The 12,950-nt window shown below is 40.4% G+C and overlaps 1 protein-coding gene across 4 annotated transcripts in view; it reads right to left on the bottom strand.

Annotated features, from left to right (window-relative positions):
• Positions 1-410: 410 nt before the first annotated feature.
• Positions 411-12,950, bottom strand: part of LOC117968269 (cdc42-interacting protein 4 homolog) — a 47,692-nt gene continuing 35,152 nt past the window's right edge. For 3 of the 4 annotated variants that reach the window (XM_059007198.1, XM_034915909.2, XM_059007199.1), the window contains 8 exons: positions 12,756-12,902; positions 11,927-12,118; positions 8,661-8,819; positions 5,700-5,809; positions 5,205-5,337; positions 4,961-5,079; positions 3,681-3,817; positions 411-2,094 (listed from right to left, as the gene is read on the bottom strand). In XM_059007198.1, coding sequence (XP_058863181.1) covers positions 1,940-2,094; positions 3,681-3,817; positions 4,961-5,079; positions 5,205-5,337; positions 5,700-5,809; positions 8,661-8,819; positions 11,927-12,118; positions 12,756-12,902 — 1,152 coding nt within the window. In that variant the 3' untranslated portion in view covers positions 411-1,939. The remainder of the gene's footprint in view (positions 2,095-3,680; positions 3,818-4,960; positions 5,080-5,204; positions 5,338-5,699; positions 5,810-8,660; positions 8,820-11,926; positions 12,119-12,755; positions 12,903-12,950) is intronic. The other variant, XM_034915911.2, reaches the window with a different exon arrangement.

Below are 12,950 nucleotides of genomic sequence, written 5' to 3'. Positions count from 1 at the left end.
GCCAGCTGTCCTCAAAGTGTTTTGCTACCCCATCAGGTATTAAATAAATCCATTCATTAGCACAAAATGTGTCCTTCCCTCACCTTTGCAATTAAGCACTAATCAATGGCAATGAACTTGCAAATGTTTCCTCCAATCCAGGGCGCTAATGTTTGTACTGCTGTACTGAAGCAGTTAACTGAATGAAATGTTTGGCTTTTAAAATGCAGAAGTTAATTGACATAGAGAGGTGTTTAATTGTAAAGGCGAGGGAAGGACTTTTTTTCTCGTTTTGAAATCAACACAATGAATGGGTTAGTTTAATACCTGCCGATAAATAAGTTTATGCACAGCTACGACATCGCAAAGTATTTATTTAAAATGGGGGTTGTGTAGTGTGCTCATGACCCAAAGAAAATCCAGATGCATGGTATTTTTAAAATGTGATCATTTATATCCCTTAAAAAAACAACACACACATAGGAAACGGTAGGCAAATCTTGTTGAACCTATTTACAGCACACTAATCAAGGCACCAGATATAGAGAGACCTACATACATGATTAAAACATTTTGTATAATAGGACAGGCTCAGCTCAAGCAAAAACAAAAAGTTATGTCGTAACCCTCGGGGGGGGGGGGGGGGGAACAAAACACACACACACAAAACATATTAAATATAAAATGACATTTCTTAAAAAGAGGTCTCCTCTCTCCTCTTTCTTAAAAAAGTATATTTATACAGGTAATAAGCTAAGAGATAACAGTGGTAAAGAGTCAGCTAAAATATATTATTTCTTACATATAAATACGATAGTCCCCCAAAAAAAAAAAAAAGTCTTCTCTCCTCATTTTGTCAAGTGGCGTTTGTACAGCGCTGGTCAGTTCCGTGGTTAAAAAAAAAGTGAGATTTTATTTTAACCCTTTACAGGACAGGTTTCGTTCAATAAAATATAAAAATGTACGCTTTTAAGTGTTTGCTGTAAGAATAAAATATATATAAAGGATTGAACGTCTTTTGCAATATAGTGCCCTCTGGTGGTTCACGGTGGTACTGCTAACATGTTCAGATCGATTGTCTTAATGCAGGGGTGTCCAATCATGGTCCTGGAGGGCCACTCCACTCCAGGTTTAACATCGTTAACTACGTCAGGATCAGGATGGAGGTTTAATTGGTTCAAACAATTCAGAACAGGGTTGGAACAAAGACCAGGAGTGGAAGGAACAACGTTGGCCACCCCAGGTCTTATGCATTGCTCCTTGCGAATGCTTCTGTGACCTTCTAGATATTTTTCTATTCGTGGTGTTGAACTCTTCAGGGTGGCTGCGACACCACTGAGAAGAGGGAACAGACTCTTAATTGTGACCTTGTTAACGGCAGCTTACCACAGCCTCAAAGTGACTTCTGCCGTCTCTCTCAGCTGAAGGAAACACCTGCTTCAAGCTTTTCTTTAAGACAAACACAACAACGTTTGAACGTCAAACAGACCCCTATTATCTCTTGTCCTTTGCGGCAGGACCCCCATCCTAATATTCTGCCTTCCATCTTAGCAACCGAGTTTATTTTAAAAGCCAACGTCCGAAAAAACGAAACCTTTAGATATTAAACTTGCATTTGAAATTCTTCAAATTATTTTTTTTTAAAATCTAAAAACGTCCTTGTGGCCACGTCCAAACAACGAAGTTCCAGAACTTTCTTGTTAAATCCTTTGGCTGCAAAGACAGCGAAGTTGTCTTTACTTTACTGGTTACCACCTCAGCAATTGTTTTAAAAATGATATTGATAATAATCCTATTTTTCTCTTCGGCCAAATCCGTTTGGTCATGTAAAAAAAAAAAAAAAAAAATGTAATAAAAAAAATATTTGGCAGCAGAATAAAAAGGGTTTACTTCCTGGATGTAAGCTGGGGCGTGGCCTCACTTCCTGTTAGTGCCCAGGCTGCATCTGTCAGCGAGCGGGTCACTTCCTGTGCAGGGCGATTTTGACGTAGGATGTGGGGACGTAGCCCTCGTCCCCGTTGACTCTCCGCACCCGGGTCCAGCCGTCCCCTTTGTCCTCCTCAACGACACTAAAGACCTCTCCTTCCCGCATCGAGATTGTACCTTCACTGGCGCCTGTAAAGAAAACGAACCAAACGATTTCCAAGTGGCCAATGGTTGTGATTGTACCTGGTGTCGCTTACAACTGTCATTGTGTAATTCATAATGAATTGCAAAAACAATGTCACTGAGGTTGAACCCTGTGGCACTGCAGTACTAACTATACCAGATCACTGACCAATTACACATTGTCACACTTATATTTTTTCAGAAATTCATAACTTGATAAAACACGCAATCCACTGCATAGCAGGATAATTTTGCTGCATAAATCACAGCAGTGTGGGTAGCTTGACATTAGCTACAGTAAATAATCTAATTGCATTTAGCAAAATAAAAAAACCCCAAAAAACTACCACCACATTTGTTTGAAAAGATTGAAGTCATAGTCAGTTCCTGTATTTGTACCTGCGATTATTGCTTGGGTTATTTCAAATAACTGCAGTAAACATGTTATTGTGTGTGTAGTTTGTTACTTTTGAGCATAATTGTAATTCGAATTACTGCAGCATAATTGTAACTGTAATTGCTGCTGTAATTGTAATTACAGGTCTGCTTATGCTACATAGTTCAACCCTACCTGTTTGTAAGGATTTGATCTTACCTGTGCAGCATTCCCATTCATTATATAGGTCTCAAATGTGTAGTTTTGAAAGATACACATGTTATAGAACAGGTATTTTAATTTTAAAACATGGTATCTGCTACTACGCTATGTTAAGGAAAGTTCACAGTTTGTATGCCCTGCCTGTCAGGAAATATGTGGCACTTCCTCAGCAGTGTCTTCAGGGTCAAAGCATCTTACTGGCTGCAAAGCATGTCAGTCATTAGGGGAAAACATTTGGTTGGTTAGGGACAAGGACAATTGCACTCTCCAGGTGACCAAGGAAGTGTAAGATTATCTGAAGGCAAGCCTTGCAAACAGAGCTTTCTTTGACCAGATATCAAGCTGACACTTAAACTTATTTCAGAACTACATATCTGCGGCCCAGTATATCCCCTTCAGTCACTGTGTGCACAATTGTACCGCGATTACTTTCCTATCTATGTATCTATTTTATAATGCATAGATGCTTTTTTCCAAAATTTCATCAGGGCAGCTTCTCGAACTCCATAGAGTTCAAACAAACTGTTTTAAAACTTCTACAAACTCTGTGACTGAAGGCGATACACAGCTCTGGCTAAAAGTTTTGCATCACCCTATACAATGAACAAAATTTGCTTCATAAAAAGTCGAATGAAACCTGCTGAATAATGTTACATTAACATATTGAATTACATACCTCTTTGTAGTTTTCCGTATAATTAACAAACTGAAAAAATGTGACATTTTTAAATCTAAACATGAAATACTGTACTGCTATTATGGCTTCCGGTAGACTTTTGCGATATCATTTTGTAGTTTCTTTGATTACATGATGTTATATAAAATATATATAAAACACTTTTGACTATAGCTGTACATGAAAGGATGTGTGTGGCATGGAAAATGTATAGTAATATTTTGCTGGCTACAAATCACCGCATGCAAATCGCAAACCACAAACCACAGGATCTAGCACAATGAGTCTCAATTATAGCATGACAGCGTGTGTCCATACCGTCAAAGTGGAAGACCGCTGTGCACTGCCCGATAGGCAGGACAGAGTCTTCATCCTCAAAGTCATCCTCGAACTCCGCGTAGATGGGCTGGGAGGAGCTGTCTTGATTACTGTCGTCAGAGTGGGCTGAGTCAGGGCTGCAGACAGACAGACAGACAGACAGGGTTCAGTCAGCAACTGAATTCAAGGCTCTACTGATACTAGATCAGTTTTTCCCCCTCTGTGCTTCTCCAGACAGGATGACCTGGACACAGGGCAAACTAGAACTATTTTACATTTAAAATAGTTTATTTCTTACACAAGAAATTGATACAATTATTTTAAATAAAAAAATAAAAAATACATAACAGCAGCAAAAAAAAGCTTTAATGTTTGCAAAAACAAATAGTCTAGTTGGGTGCCACTTTAAAGATATTTCAGCCTGGTGAGATCCACCTTTTGAAATGCTTTCTTATTAATAAATGTTAAAAAAAACATCTGAATTTGGATGTAATAAACAGGATCAAACAGGAATTAGATGAATAATAAAGCAAAAAGACACACTGTAGTTCATGCTGAAATAAGGGCAAGTGTCACTCTCCCGGTTTCTAAGGATCTGTTATTGCAACACTTTAAAAAAAAAAAAAAAAAAAAATCCTGCAACTGTTTTGAACTGTATTCAGCTCATGGTGTACGACTGTAGCGTATGTTTACTGTACGAATGAATTGTAACCTGCCTGTAGTCCACCGGGACACCCTTGAAATGAGATCTTTGATCCCAAGGGTCTATCCTGGACTGAAAAATGTAAATAAACAATAAATAAATCAATTTGACCAGGGTTTCAAAATATCTAAAGAGACCTGCCTGCAATAGGCTGTAGCCATGAATTCAGATATCGCAGGCAGAAGATTTTTTGTCCCTCTATTTCTTCCAGGTGGTGAAATCGCTTTAAACAGGAACGAATTGACATCATTTTGATGTGTGGCCGCTTAATTTAACACAGAAGACCATAACTGTTATACCATATTGTCTAAGGTGCCTAATTATGGCATGTATAGAAGGTCTCCTCATGATGTGGTCGTTTTGTGACCCCACAGTAACCTTTCCGGGACCCCCAGTTTACAAACCACTTTCCTAGTGGTTCTCAATAACAAAAGATGTTGGGTTTCAAAACATCCAGACCCGAACGGTACAACACAGATCCAGATCCAGACCCGAACAGTACAACACAGATCCAGATCCAGACCCAAACAGTACAACGCAGATGGAATCATGAAACTGCCTGTTGCTCTGCAGTTACCTGTCCTTGCTGTGTGATCCATTGTTGTTGTTGAGGGACGGTGCACTCTCTCGGTGAACGGTGTACCTCATCGTCTCGCTGCGATGCACCAGGCGCCCCTCTGCGTCCGCTAGCCACGACTGCGGGAGAAAACACAATTAACCCAACTGAGGAATCTCAAAAGAAAGAGAGTTACAAAAAATAATAAATAAATAAAGCAAGACAAATTCAAATGACTGCTGCATGCTCCCAGAGTGCACCGCACCTCGTATTTCTGCCGCTCCGCTTGCAGTCTCTCGATGTTGTTGGAAGTCTGGCAGATCTGGGGTTCCAGGCTGTTGGGGTCTCCCATCTGAGGGTTCTTCTGATAAACGTCTTTCATTTTATCCAGAGCCTCTCTGCCAGTCAAGAAAGGAGCACAAGACACAGCCCGTCACAAATGGACAGTAATCCTATTTGCCCATCACAATGGACTGTAATTACATATTTATTAAAAGACCTCTATAGTGTTAGTTAACCTTTTCTAATGATATTTATTTAAATGGAATTTTACTAAGCCTTTAGCCCCACCTGGTGGCTTAATTGTAACAGCGCCGCTGTTGTTCAAGAGGCTTCAGGCCTTCGCTAAAGCTGGCAATATGTCTTATAGAGGTAACTACTTAAAACTTGAACAATATAAATTAAAAAATAAATTGTAGAAGTCTGAATTAAACCAATGCTTCGTTTTGCTTTTCTACAGGAAATAAAGCAAGGTCTTTACCTCTGATCCACTTCTTTCTGCCTCTCCTTGTTTAATTCCTCAATCTTCTGCTGTAGTTTTTTCCTCCTCTGCTCTGGGGGCAGGTGACTGAAATCCTCTGTAAACGCAGTCTGAAATACATCATTACTTTATTGGTCTTTGAAATTAATAAAAACAACTCACAATAAAATAAAATAAAAACAATAATAATAATAATAATTTGAAATGAAGAACAGTGGCAGGACCGAGGACTGCCCTTGTAAATAGTGTACTTTTGGTTGGGTTTCTAAATATGGTTTTGTTTTGATTGTAAATAAAATTGCAGCTCACGGCCCGAGCTTGGCCACCTTTTTGTCTTTTCCTCAATGTGTTTTGTATTATGTACACTGTGTTGGTGTATATCCTTCTGCACTAGGGCTAACATTGCTGGTACCCTAGTGGCGGCCACCAACCACTGCACCTGCCTGCAACCCCCTGTGTAAATAATAAAAGCTGGACGCTTGAGCGGCATTTCAACGTCAAACCCTCCGTGTCTCTCTGCGGATACCCACACAGTAACAGAACGCCCCTGTTAAAACATACAGCAAGTGAAATATCTGAAATGCGTGTTTGCTCTGTTGCAGCTGTCCGTATTTTCAGGTCTCTGGCTTGCTGCGTCATGGAGTTCATGTTGCAAAATGACGTTGCAGTGCTTTAAACACTCAGAAGGCTCCATGGAAAAACCAACTGCTAGACTGTCGCTCTGCAAATCCACGCGAGCGCTTGAACTCTTAAACCAACTAGTTTCATCAAGTTTAGTTCCCTTCTCATGAATTTAGCATTTTTATTAAAATCAGATTTTTTTTATGTTTTTGCATGCGAACATGAGGAGCGTGACAAGACAGAAAAAAAAAGGTTTAATATTTATCTGGGGATAAAAATTCAGGCAAGATCATTACGATCTACATGAGACTTCCCATTCAACCCTTTGAGGTACGTGTCTCACAAATAAAATGATGCGAACTTTCTTATTTTTGCGACAAGGTGTACCAAAAAGGATTTAAAATGTACTGATAAGTTGGATCTGGTCAGCCAAATGGTCAGTTTCCGCCTCGTGATACTTGAGTCGCTCTCAAATGTATTTTAAGAAGAAACTGTTTGCAATTCCTTGCGTACCTGAAGGGGTTAACTAGTGGAGAAATGAACAAAGCATACGGGGACAAAAAAAAAAAGAGGAAATAAATAATCCATTAGTAGCTTTAAAGTCATAAAGCAGACAGCTGACCCCTTTATTTCTGTTTCGCTTCCTAAGAGCTCGCCATCAAATTAGGCAACAGCAGTTTGTACCCCGACAGCTGAAACTGCATTTGGGAAACGAAAACCAAACCCTACTTCCCTTTTCTTAAAAACCGAGAGAACATCAGAAATGGTCTGCAGTGGTTTGCAGTCCTGTGTGTGTGACAGAGAATCCCGAGTTAACTCGGCATGGTGCTCACAGTATCCTGCGCGATTGTCTTGCTGTTAGATTTTGCTCATTTAAGCACCGTTGTTAAGTGTTAAACAAAACATTACATATTGTGTTTAATATTTTGAGCTGATAAGCTTGTACATCTAGTCTGCATTCTCCAGTTACAGCTATGATAGGACAAGGGCTTTGAGGGTTTTAAGGTCAGTAGTGTTTCCGCTTCCCCACCGAGTCTGACTGCTGTGCTGTGCTGTCAATGGGAGTCTTTGTGACATCACTGTGTATCGCAAATGTCCTTTAGTAAATTCCACTGGTCATATAATAACAGCATAATATGAAGAATGAGATAGGTATACACACACACACACACACACGTCTATGGAACAAATGCTGGTCGGAAACAAAGGACACGTGATGTTCAAACTTTGGAACCTCTTGGAATGAACATTCTATTCTGACAATCATGACATCATCCACAGAATTCTTGAAAAATAAATGTACTGCACTGTGTTTACTTCAGCTTCTGTCCGACACGTCCTTAAACACATTTTTATTCTAAAATAGATCTATTTGTTGTTGTTATTATTTTGTTTTCTATTCTCATTCAAACAATAACATCATCATTGCAAGCGTTCTCTGCGCTTCACCGCGCATCGCTGGACTTTGCTGTTTTCCCCTGCGTTCATCACACAGCTGTTTCTGCTGCCTCCGATTCAGGATTGCTACGGATTCATCTTCCCTGCCGGAGTGAGCAGCAGCGCGTGCAGTAATCATGAAAGGGGTGCTTGTGTGTTGTGTTATTTTGTTAGTTGTGTATTTTAAATATTCATAATTCTTCATGTGCTTCTATATATCTCTGATGTGTCTTTTCATCTGTCATGTCTCTCCGTATCCTTATTTTTCTTTCTATTTTAATTTTCCTTCTTATAAGAAACATTTTTTAAATTAAAAAAAAAATTGTATTTTTAAAAGCGTCTGCTAAACAATTAAAATAATAATATTTTATACATAAGCTGTAAAATAAATAGCTCACCTTATATGAGCGAGAGAGAGAGAGAGAGAGAGAGAGAGAGAGAGAGAGAGAGAGAGAGAGAGGCGATCATTTAATGCGATCATTTTCTATTTATTCGTTATTGGTGACCAGCAGCTGATTGAATGCGGCTGGTGAGGAGAATTCCAAGCTAAATAAAAATCCTTGCAAGTGAAACGGTTGTCAGGGATACCGGATGCTTTCCTATTGCAGATTGTTTGTACCCGGATCTCCACTCTACTCAATCACTCTGCACGGCTGGTCACAAACTGAAAGTGGCGAAACCTGTTGCAGAACAAAACAGGTTTCACAGTTTTCCAATGAAGAACCCCAGTCTATAAAAGGTGAGCTATTTATTTTATGAGCCCCCTAAAAAATAAAAAAGCTTGGATATCGATCTAGATAGTGACATTGTCGTTATCGATCCCCAGCCATGGTGTATGATTAGTTGCTGATAAATCCTTAGGCATGCTGGAACAGTCGTTGCCCATGGAAACAGCGGACTTACCGCTCTCTTGAGGCTGCGAAAGGACGAGATGCGGGGTTTGACCGTCTTATTGATCTCGTTGAGACAGTAAGACAGCGGATCCCGGCTGAACTTGGGGGAGGGGGGTCCGTTAGCGGCCAAGGAGTGAGGGGTGAGGGGCAACAGTGGAGGGGGAGGGAGCTAAGGGGGGGGGGGGGGGGAGGGAGGAGACAAACAAACAACAACATGGGATACAAGACAACAGCGACAATCACAAAGTGAAAAAGGGAAAAGCTATTAGATCAACCACAGGAACAGAAAAATATACACCAACACCACCACCACCAACAACAAAACAGTAAGGCTGCTCTCCAGCCAAGAACCAAGCCAGGGTCCCAGAATGGGCATTCCCTTGAAGAGAAAGGAATTGCGTATTTTATTTTTGTATTCATGAAAATGCATTTACATCCAGGATACGCAACTGAGAGCACATTGGGTTTCCGGCGTGGTCCTGTGCATTTCCTAGCAATGCCATTTCATTTAACTGTACAAAGTTAGTTTTGGCGTTTCCTGCTGCAAGACCTGCTGTAAAGCTATAGGAGCTCCAACACAGCGTAGGGTAATGGTTGCTGCTAGAACACAATGGGACACATTTACTGGGTGTCTGTGCCATTGACGAGTTTTCTGATAAAACGGAATCAAGATCAGTATGTTTATTCAGGGGTTCCTACCCACGCGATTTTATAAATCTGAAAAGGAAAAAACGGCTGCGTACCAAAATCAAAAAGAAAATGTATCAAGACACAAAAATGTGAATAATTGCTATATATCAAAATTGATTAAACTGAGATGCATGTAGGTTTTTGCTATATATCCCCTTCGGTCCTGATTTTTTTTATTTCATTTTTAGTAGTTTTAAAACAGGTTTGTGTGAACTCTATGGAGTTTGAGAAGTTGTCATAACTATATATATATATATATATATATAAAAAAGGACATGCATTATATAAATAGATAGATAGGAAACGTAACATGGTACAGTTACACACACAGCGACTGAAGGGGAATATTTTTTTTTTATTTTTAAGGATGAACGCAAATGATGCAAACTTTGCACAGAAATAATTAAACACCCTGGCTTGGTTGCGGCTTTTCAGAGCGGGACAAGGAAACAAAAACTGGCAACACACAAAACAACGATTGCGATTTTCTCAATCCTCCAGAATGCTTTCACGTGTTTGTGCGACTACACATTTCAAATGGGTTTTATGCACGACTTCTGTATTGCTGAATTCTCCAAGTCTTTTGATTTAGTATTCAATGAAAAGGGTGTGATAACTAGTCAGGCTGGGTGCAACAGGCTCTGTACTGTACTGTGCACACTCTCTCATAAATGCAATGCATCTTAACATACCTGACCTGCTGTTTTATTTAGTTATAGTCCTGCAAGACACTAACTAGAATACTACTAGATTATGGGGCGGATGTTTTGTATTACCCAATCTGTATTTTAACAAACAATTAAAACACCGCTATACTCTTTAACCAGAACCAAAACACAGCTAGTCAGCATAGTGTATTATAAAAACAGATTAAGAGCATTTGCTGGCCACCACTATTGCAATAGCATGGAGGCACTATCAGTGGAAGGGGCAGGAAAAATGACATTCCACAGAGCCAAATCGCAACATAGGACGAGACCACGTTAGACCAATCACAAGCACTGGAACGGGACAGGGAAGGCGGGTGTTAGGACATGCAGAAAGACAGAGGTATTAAAAGGGAAGTCTAGTTGCCATGCTGGAAAAGGAACGTGGCAGCCAATGGTCTTTGGGAACACAGCAAGCATTAGCCAGCATATGTTTATGAAAGGGAAGCAATACATTTACCAGCGTGCTAATGAGTCTGGATCCAATTTAGGTTGCAATGGAGAGGAAATGTACAGCAAGTAAATGTAGAGACCGGGATCCACTGTCGAACATGAATAAATAAGGGTTGCAGAAATGTCAAGAAGATTTCAGCAGATGTTTTGGAGTGAGACTACCAAAGGGAAGTATCAGCGGGACCTTATTACAGTCAACCTGTAATGGCTCAAACTTCTCTGCAATGGGAGTCTTGTTGCCATGCCTGCAGCGTATCATGCAGTGGAGAGCGACCCACCAAGCACAGTGCCTCTACCGTCCTACTGGAGCTCAGCATGCATCAATCTGCCAGGGGGGATGTCAGTACGATGGATGATGATGATGTTGAAGCTCAAGTAAAGACCTCTCAACTCCCAAACCCCAGCTCAGAGTGTCCTTTAAGTAACTGTAGCTGACAAAAATAATTTCCTAGACGGTGCACTTCCTAAGCAGGTCTCGAATGTGAAGTTTTGAAAGAGACACATAAAACCTTTTTTTCCCTCCCCGTTTTAAAACGGTTTTAAAGTCTGGTACTATATTAGGTTAAAGAAATTTCTCGGGTTTACTGGTCTTTCTGGAAGTGCGTTACAGTTTTGCTCCCGAGATCATTTGATCCCAGCAGTGTGGTACCAAAAAAATGATCACGTTTTGAAAATGAATATATATAGGTTTGGAACACCACTGCGATAAAGGTGAATGGAAATGCACACGAGACAGGTAAGAACTCATTGGATTCCTACACACCGTTTCAAGACAGTGGGACCATTTAGAATTATTTTAACATCAGTTAAAATTAAATTATGTTAAAAGTAACCTAATATAACAACTAATACAGTTGAAAATACTACACTAAAGAACCAGATAAAAAAAAAACTTAAAGGAACCAGAGTGTTCCGTCATATATGCGCTGGTGGGTTAGAAAGTTGAGAGGCTAATGATGGTCTTATTAAAACTAAGCCAGTGGGACAGTCATGCACTGCCAACTCTGGAGGTTTGGATTGGCTCCCGGTAAACCAAAGACCACATTCTGAAACCACTTTGCCCCCTATTTTGTGTCCTGAAAGGGTTGAATCTGATTTTTGCTCGCTTTATAAACATTCAACACCTCCAATAGACCAGGCTATTCTGTTGTGTTGCATATCTGGCACTGTGTTGCTAAGCTGTCCACGACAGAATGGAACAGCACACCCAATGCTAGGCCTTCCCTAAGTCTTCCGGAACTTTAGGTAGACAATTGGAATGCCGGAATGTTTGGTCTTAACTTCAGAGACTATTACAATATGCAGCCTCCAAGGGGAGCCACTGAGCTATATAAAAACAAAAGCAATCAATTTAAAAAGGGATTGACCAACAGGCTGATATTGTGATTCTGACATGATGACCCACTCCACCCCAGTGCCTCTCTACCTTTTTGTTCTTGCTGAAAGGCCACAGCTTGGACTTGTTCTTGCCAATGGGGCGCAGGTCCGAGGGGGCTTTGGGGGTACCCAGGCTGCTCTCGGAGGTCGCCCGGTTGATGGCCTGGCTGTAGTCCTCGAACTCCACGTCCTCCGGCCGCTGGAACCCGGACTTGTGCAGCTCAATCAAGGTCAGGGCGTCCTGCAAACACATCACCCTGCATTACCTCCACTCTCCTCACCAGTCAACATACATGAAGATATCCCTTAGAACAATGTACCATAGCAAAAGCATAGCAAAGTGTGATAAAACACTGTGAAAGCATGGGAAAGCATAAGCAAGCATTGTAAAAGAATAAGGTGGTATGGTAAAGCATATTAAAAATTAGGGTAAACTATCCCCATAGTAAAAGCATAGCAAAATATAATAAAGCATAGGCAAGCACTGTAAAAGAATAATGCGGCATGACAAAGCATATTAAATAACAGTGCAAATCGTGGTAAATCAAGCCTTGTAAAAGATTCCCACAGTAAAAGCATAGCAAAGTATAGAACTGCAAAAATACTGTTAACTTTTAGAAGGGTAGATCTAAATAATTAAGTTATTTACGGACTTCAGCAGAATATTTTACTAGACAATCAGAATTGAAAATGTTAGAAACTCACTTGGTATTTTTTGGAAAAGATCATTGATTTACAGTAAAAACTACATTTTATGTATCACAGATTTGTCACAAGGCTATATATTCTTTTCTTTGGCATTTCTCTGGATTTTGCAGTTCTCTTACAAGACCGCAGAATTACTCAAAGCAATGTAGAAATTAGACTGCGGGACTCACTTTCTTCTCGTTGGCGTTGTCGGCAGCCTTGGTGATGCCGTCCAGGCACTTCCCGATGATTGGCATGACCCGTCGCTCCGTCTCAGCGAAGGTGTGATACCCCTCCCTGAGCTTCTTCAGACGCCGCTCGTCCATGTCCTGCAGCTTCTGTACGGGACAAACGAGACGGGACAATCACTAAAAGGAATTCACTGC

This window comes from Acipenser ruthenus, chromosome 34 (genome assembly GCF_902713425.1).
Source record: "Acipenser ruthenus chromosome 34, fAciRut3.2 maternal haplotype, whole genome shotgun sequence".
Classification (NCBI taxonomy): domain Eukaryota; kingdom Metazoa; phylum Chordata; class Actinopteri; order Acipenseriformes; family Acipenseridae; genus Acipenser; species Acipenser ruthenus.
Note: the sequence above shows the minus strand (reverse complement) of the source record. Positions and strands in the feature narration are given on the sequence as shown.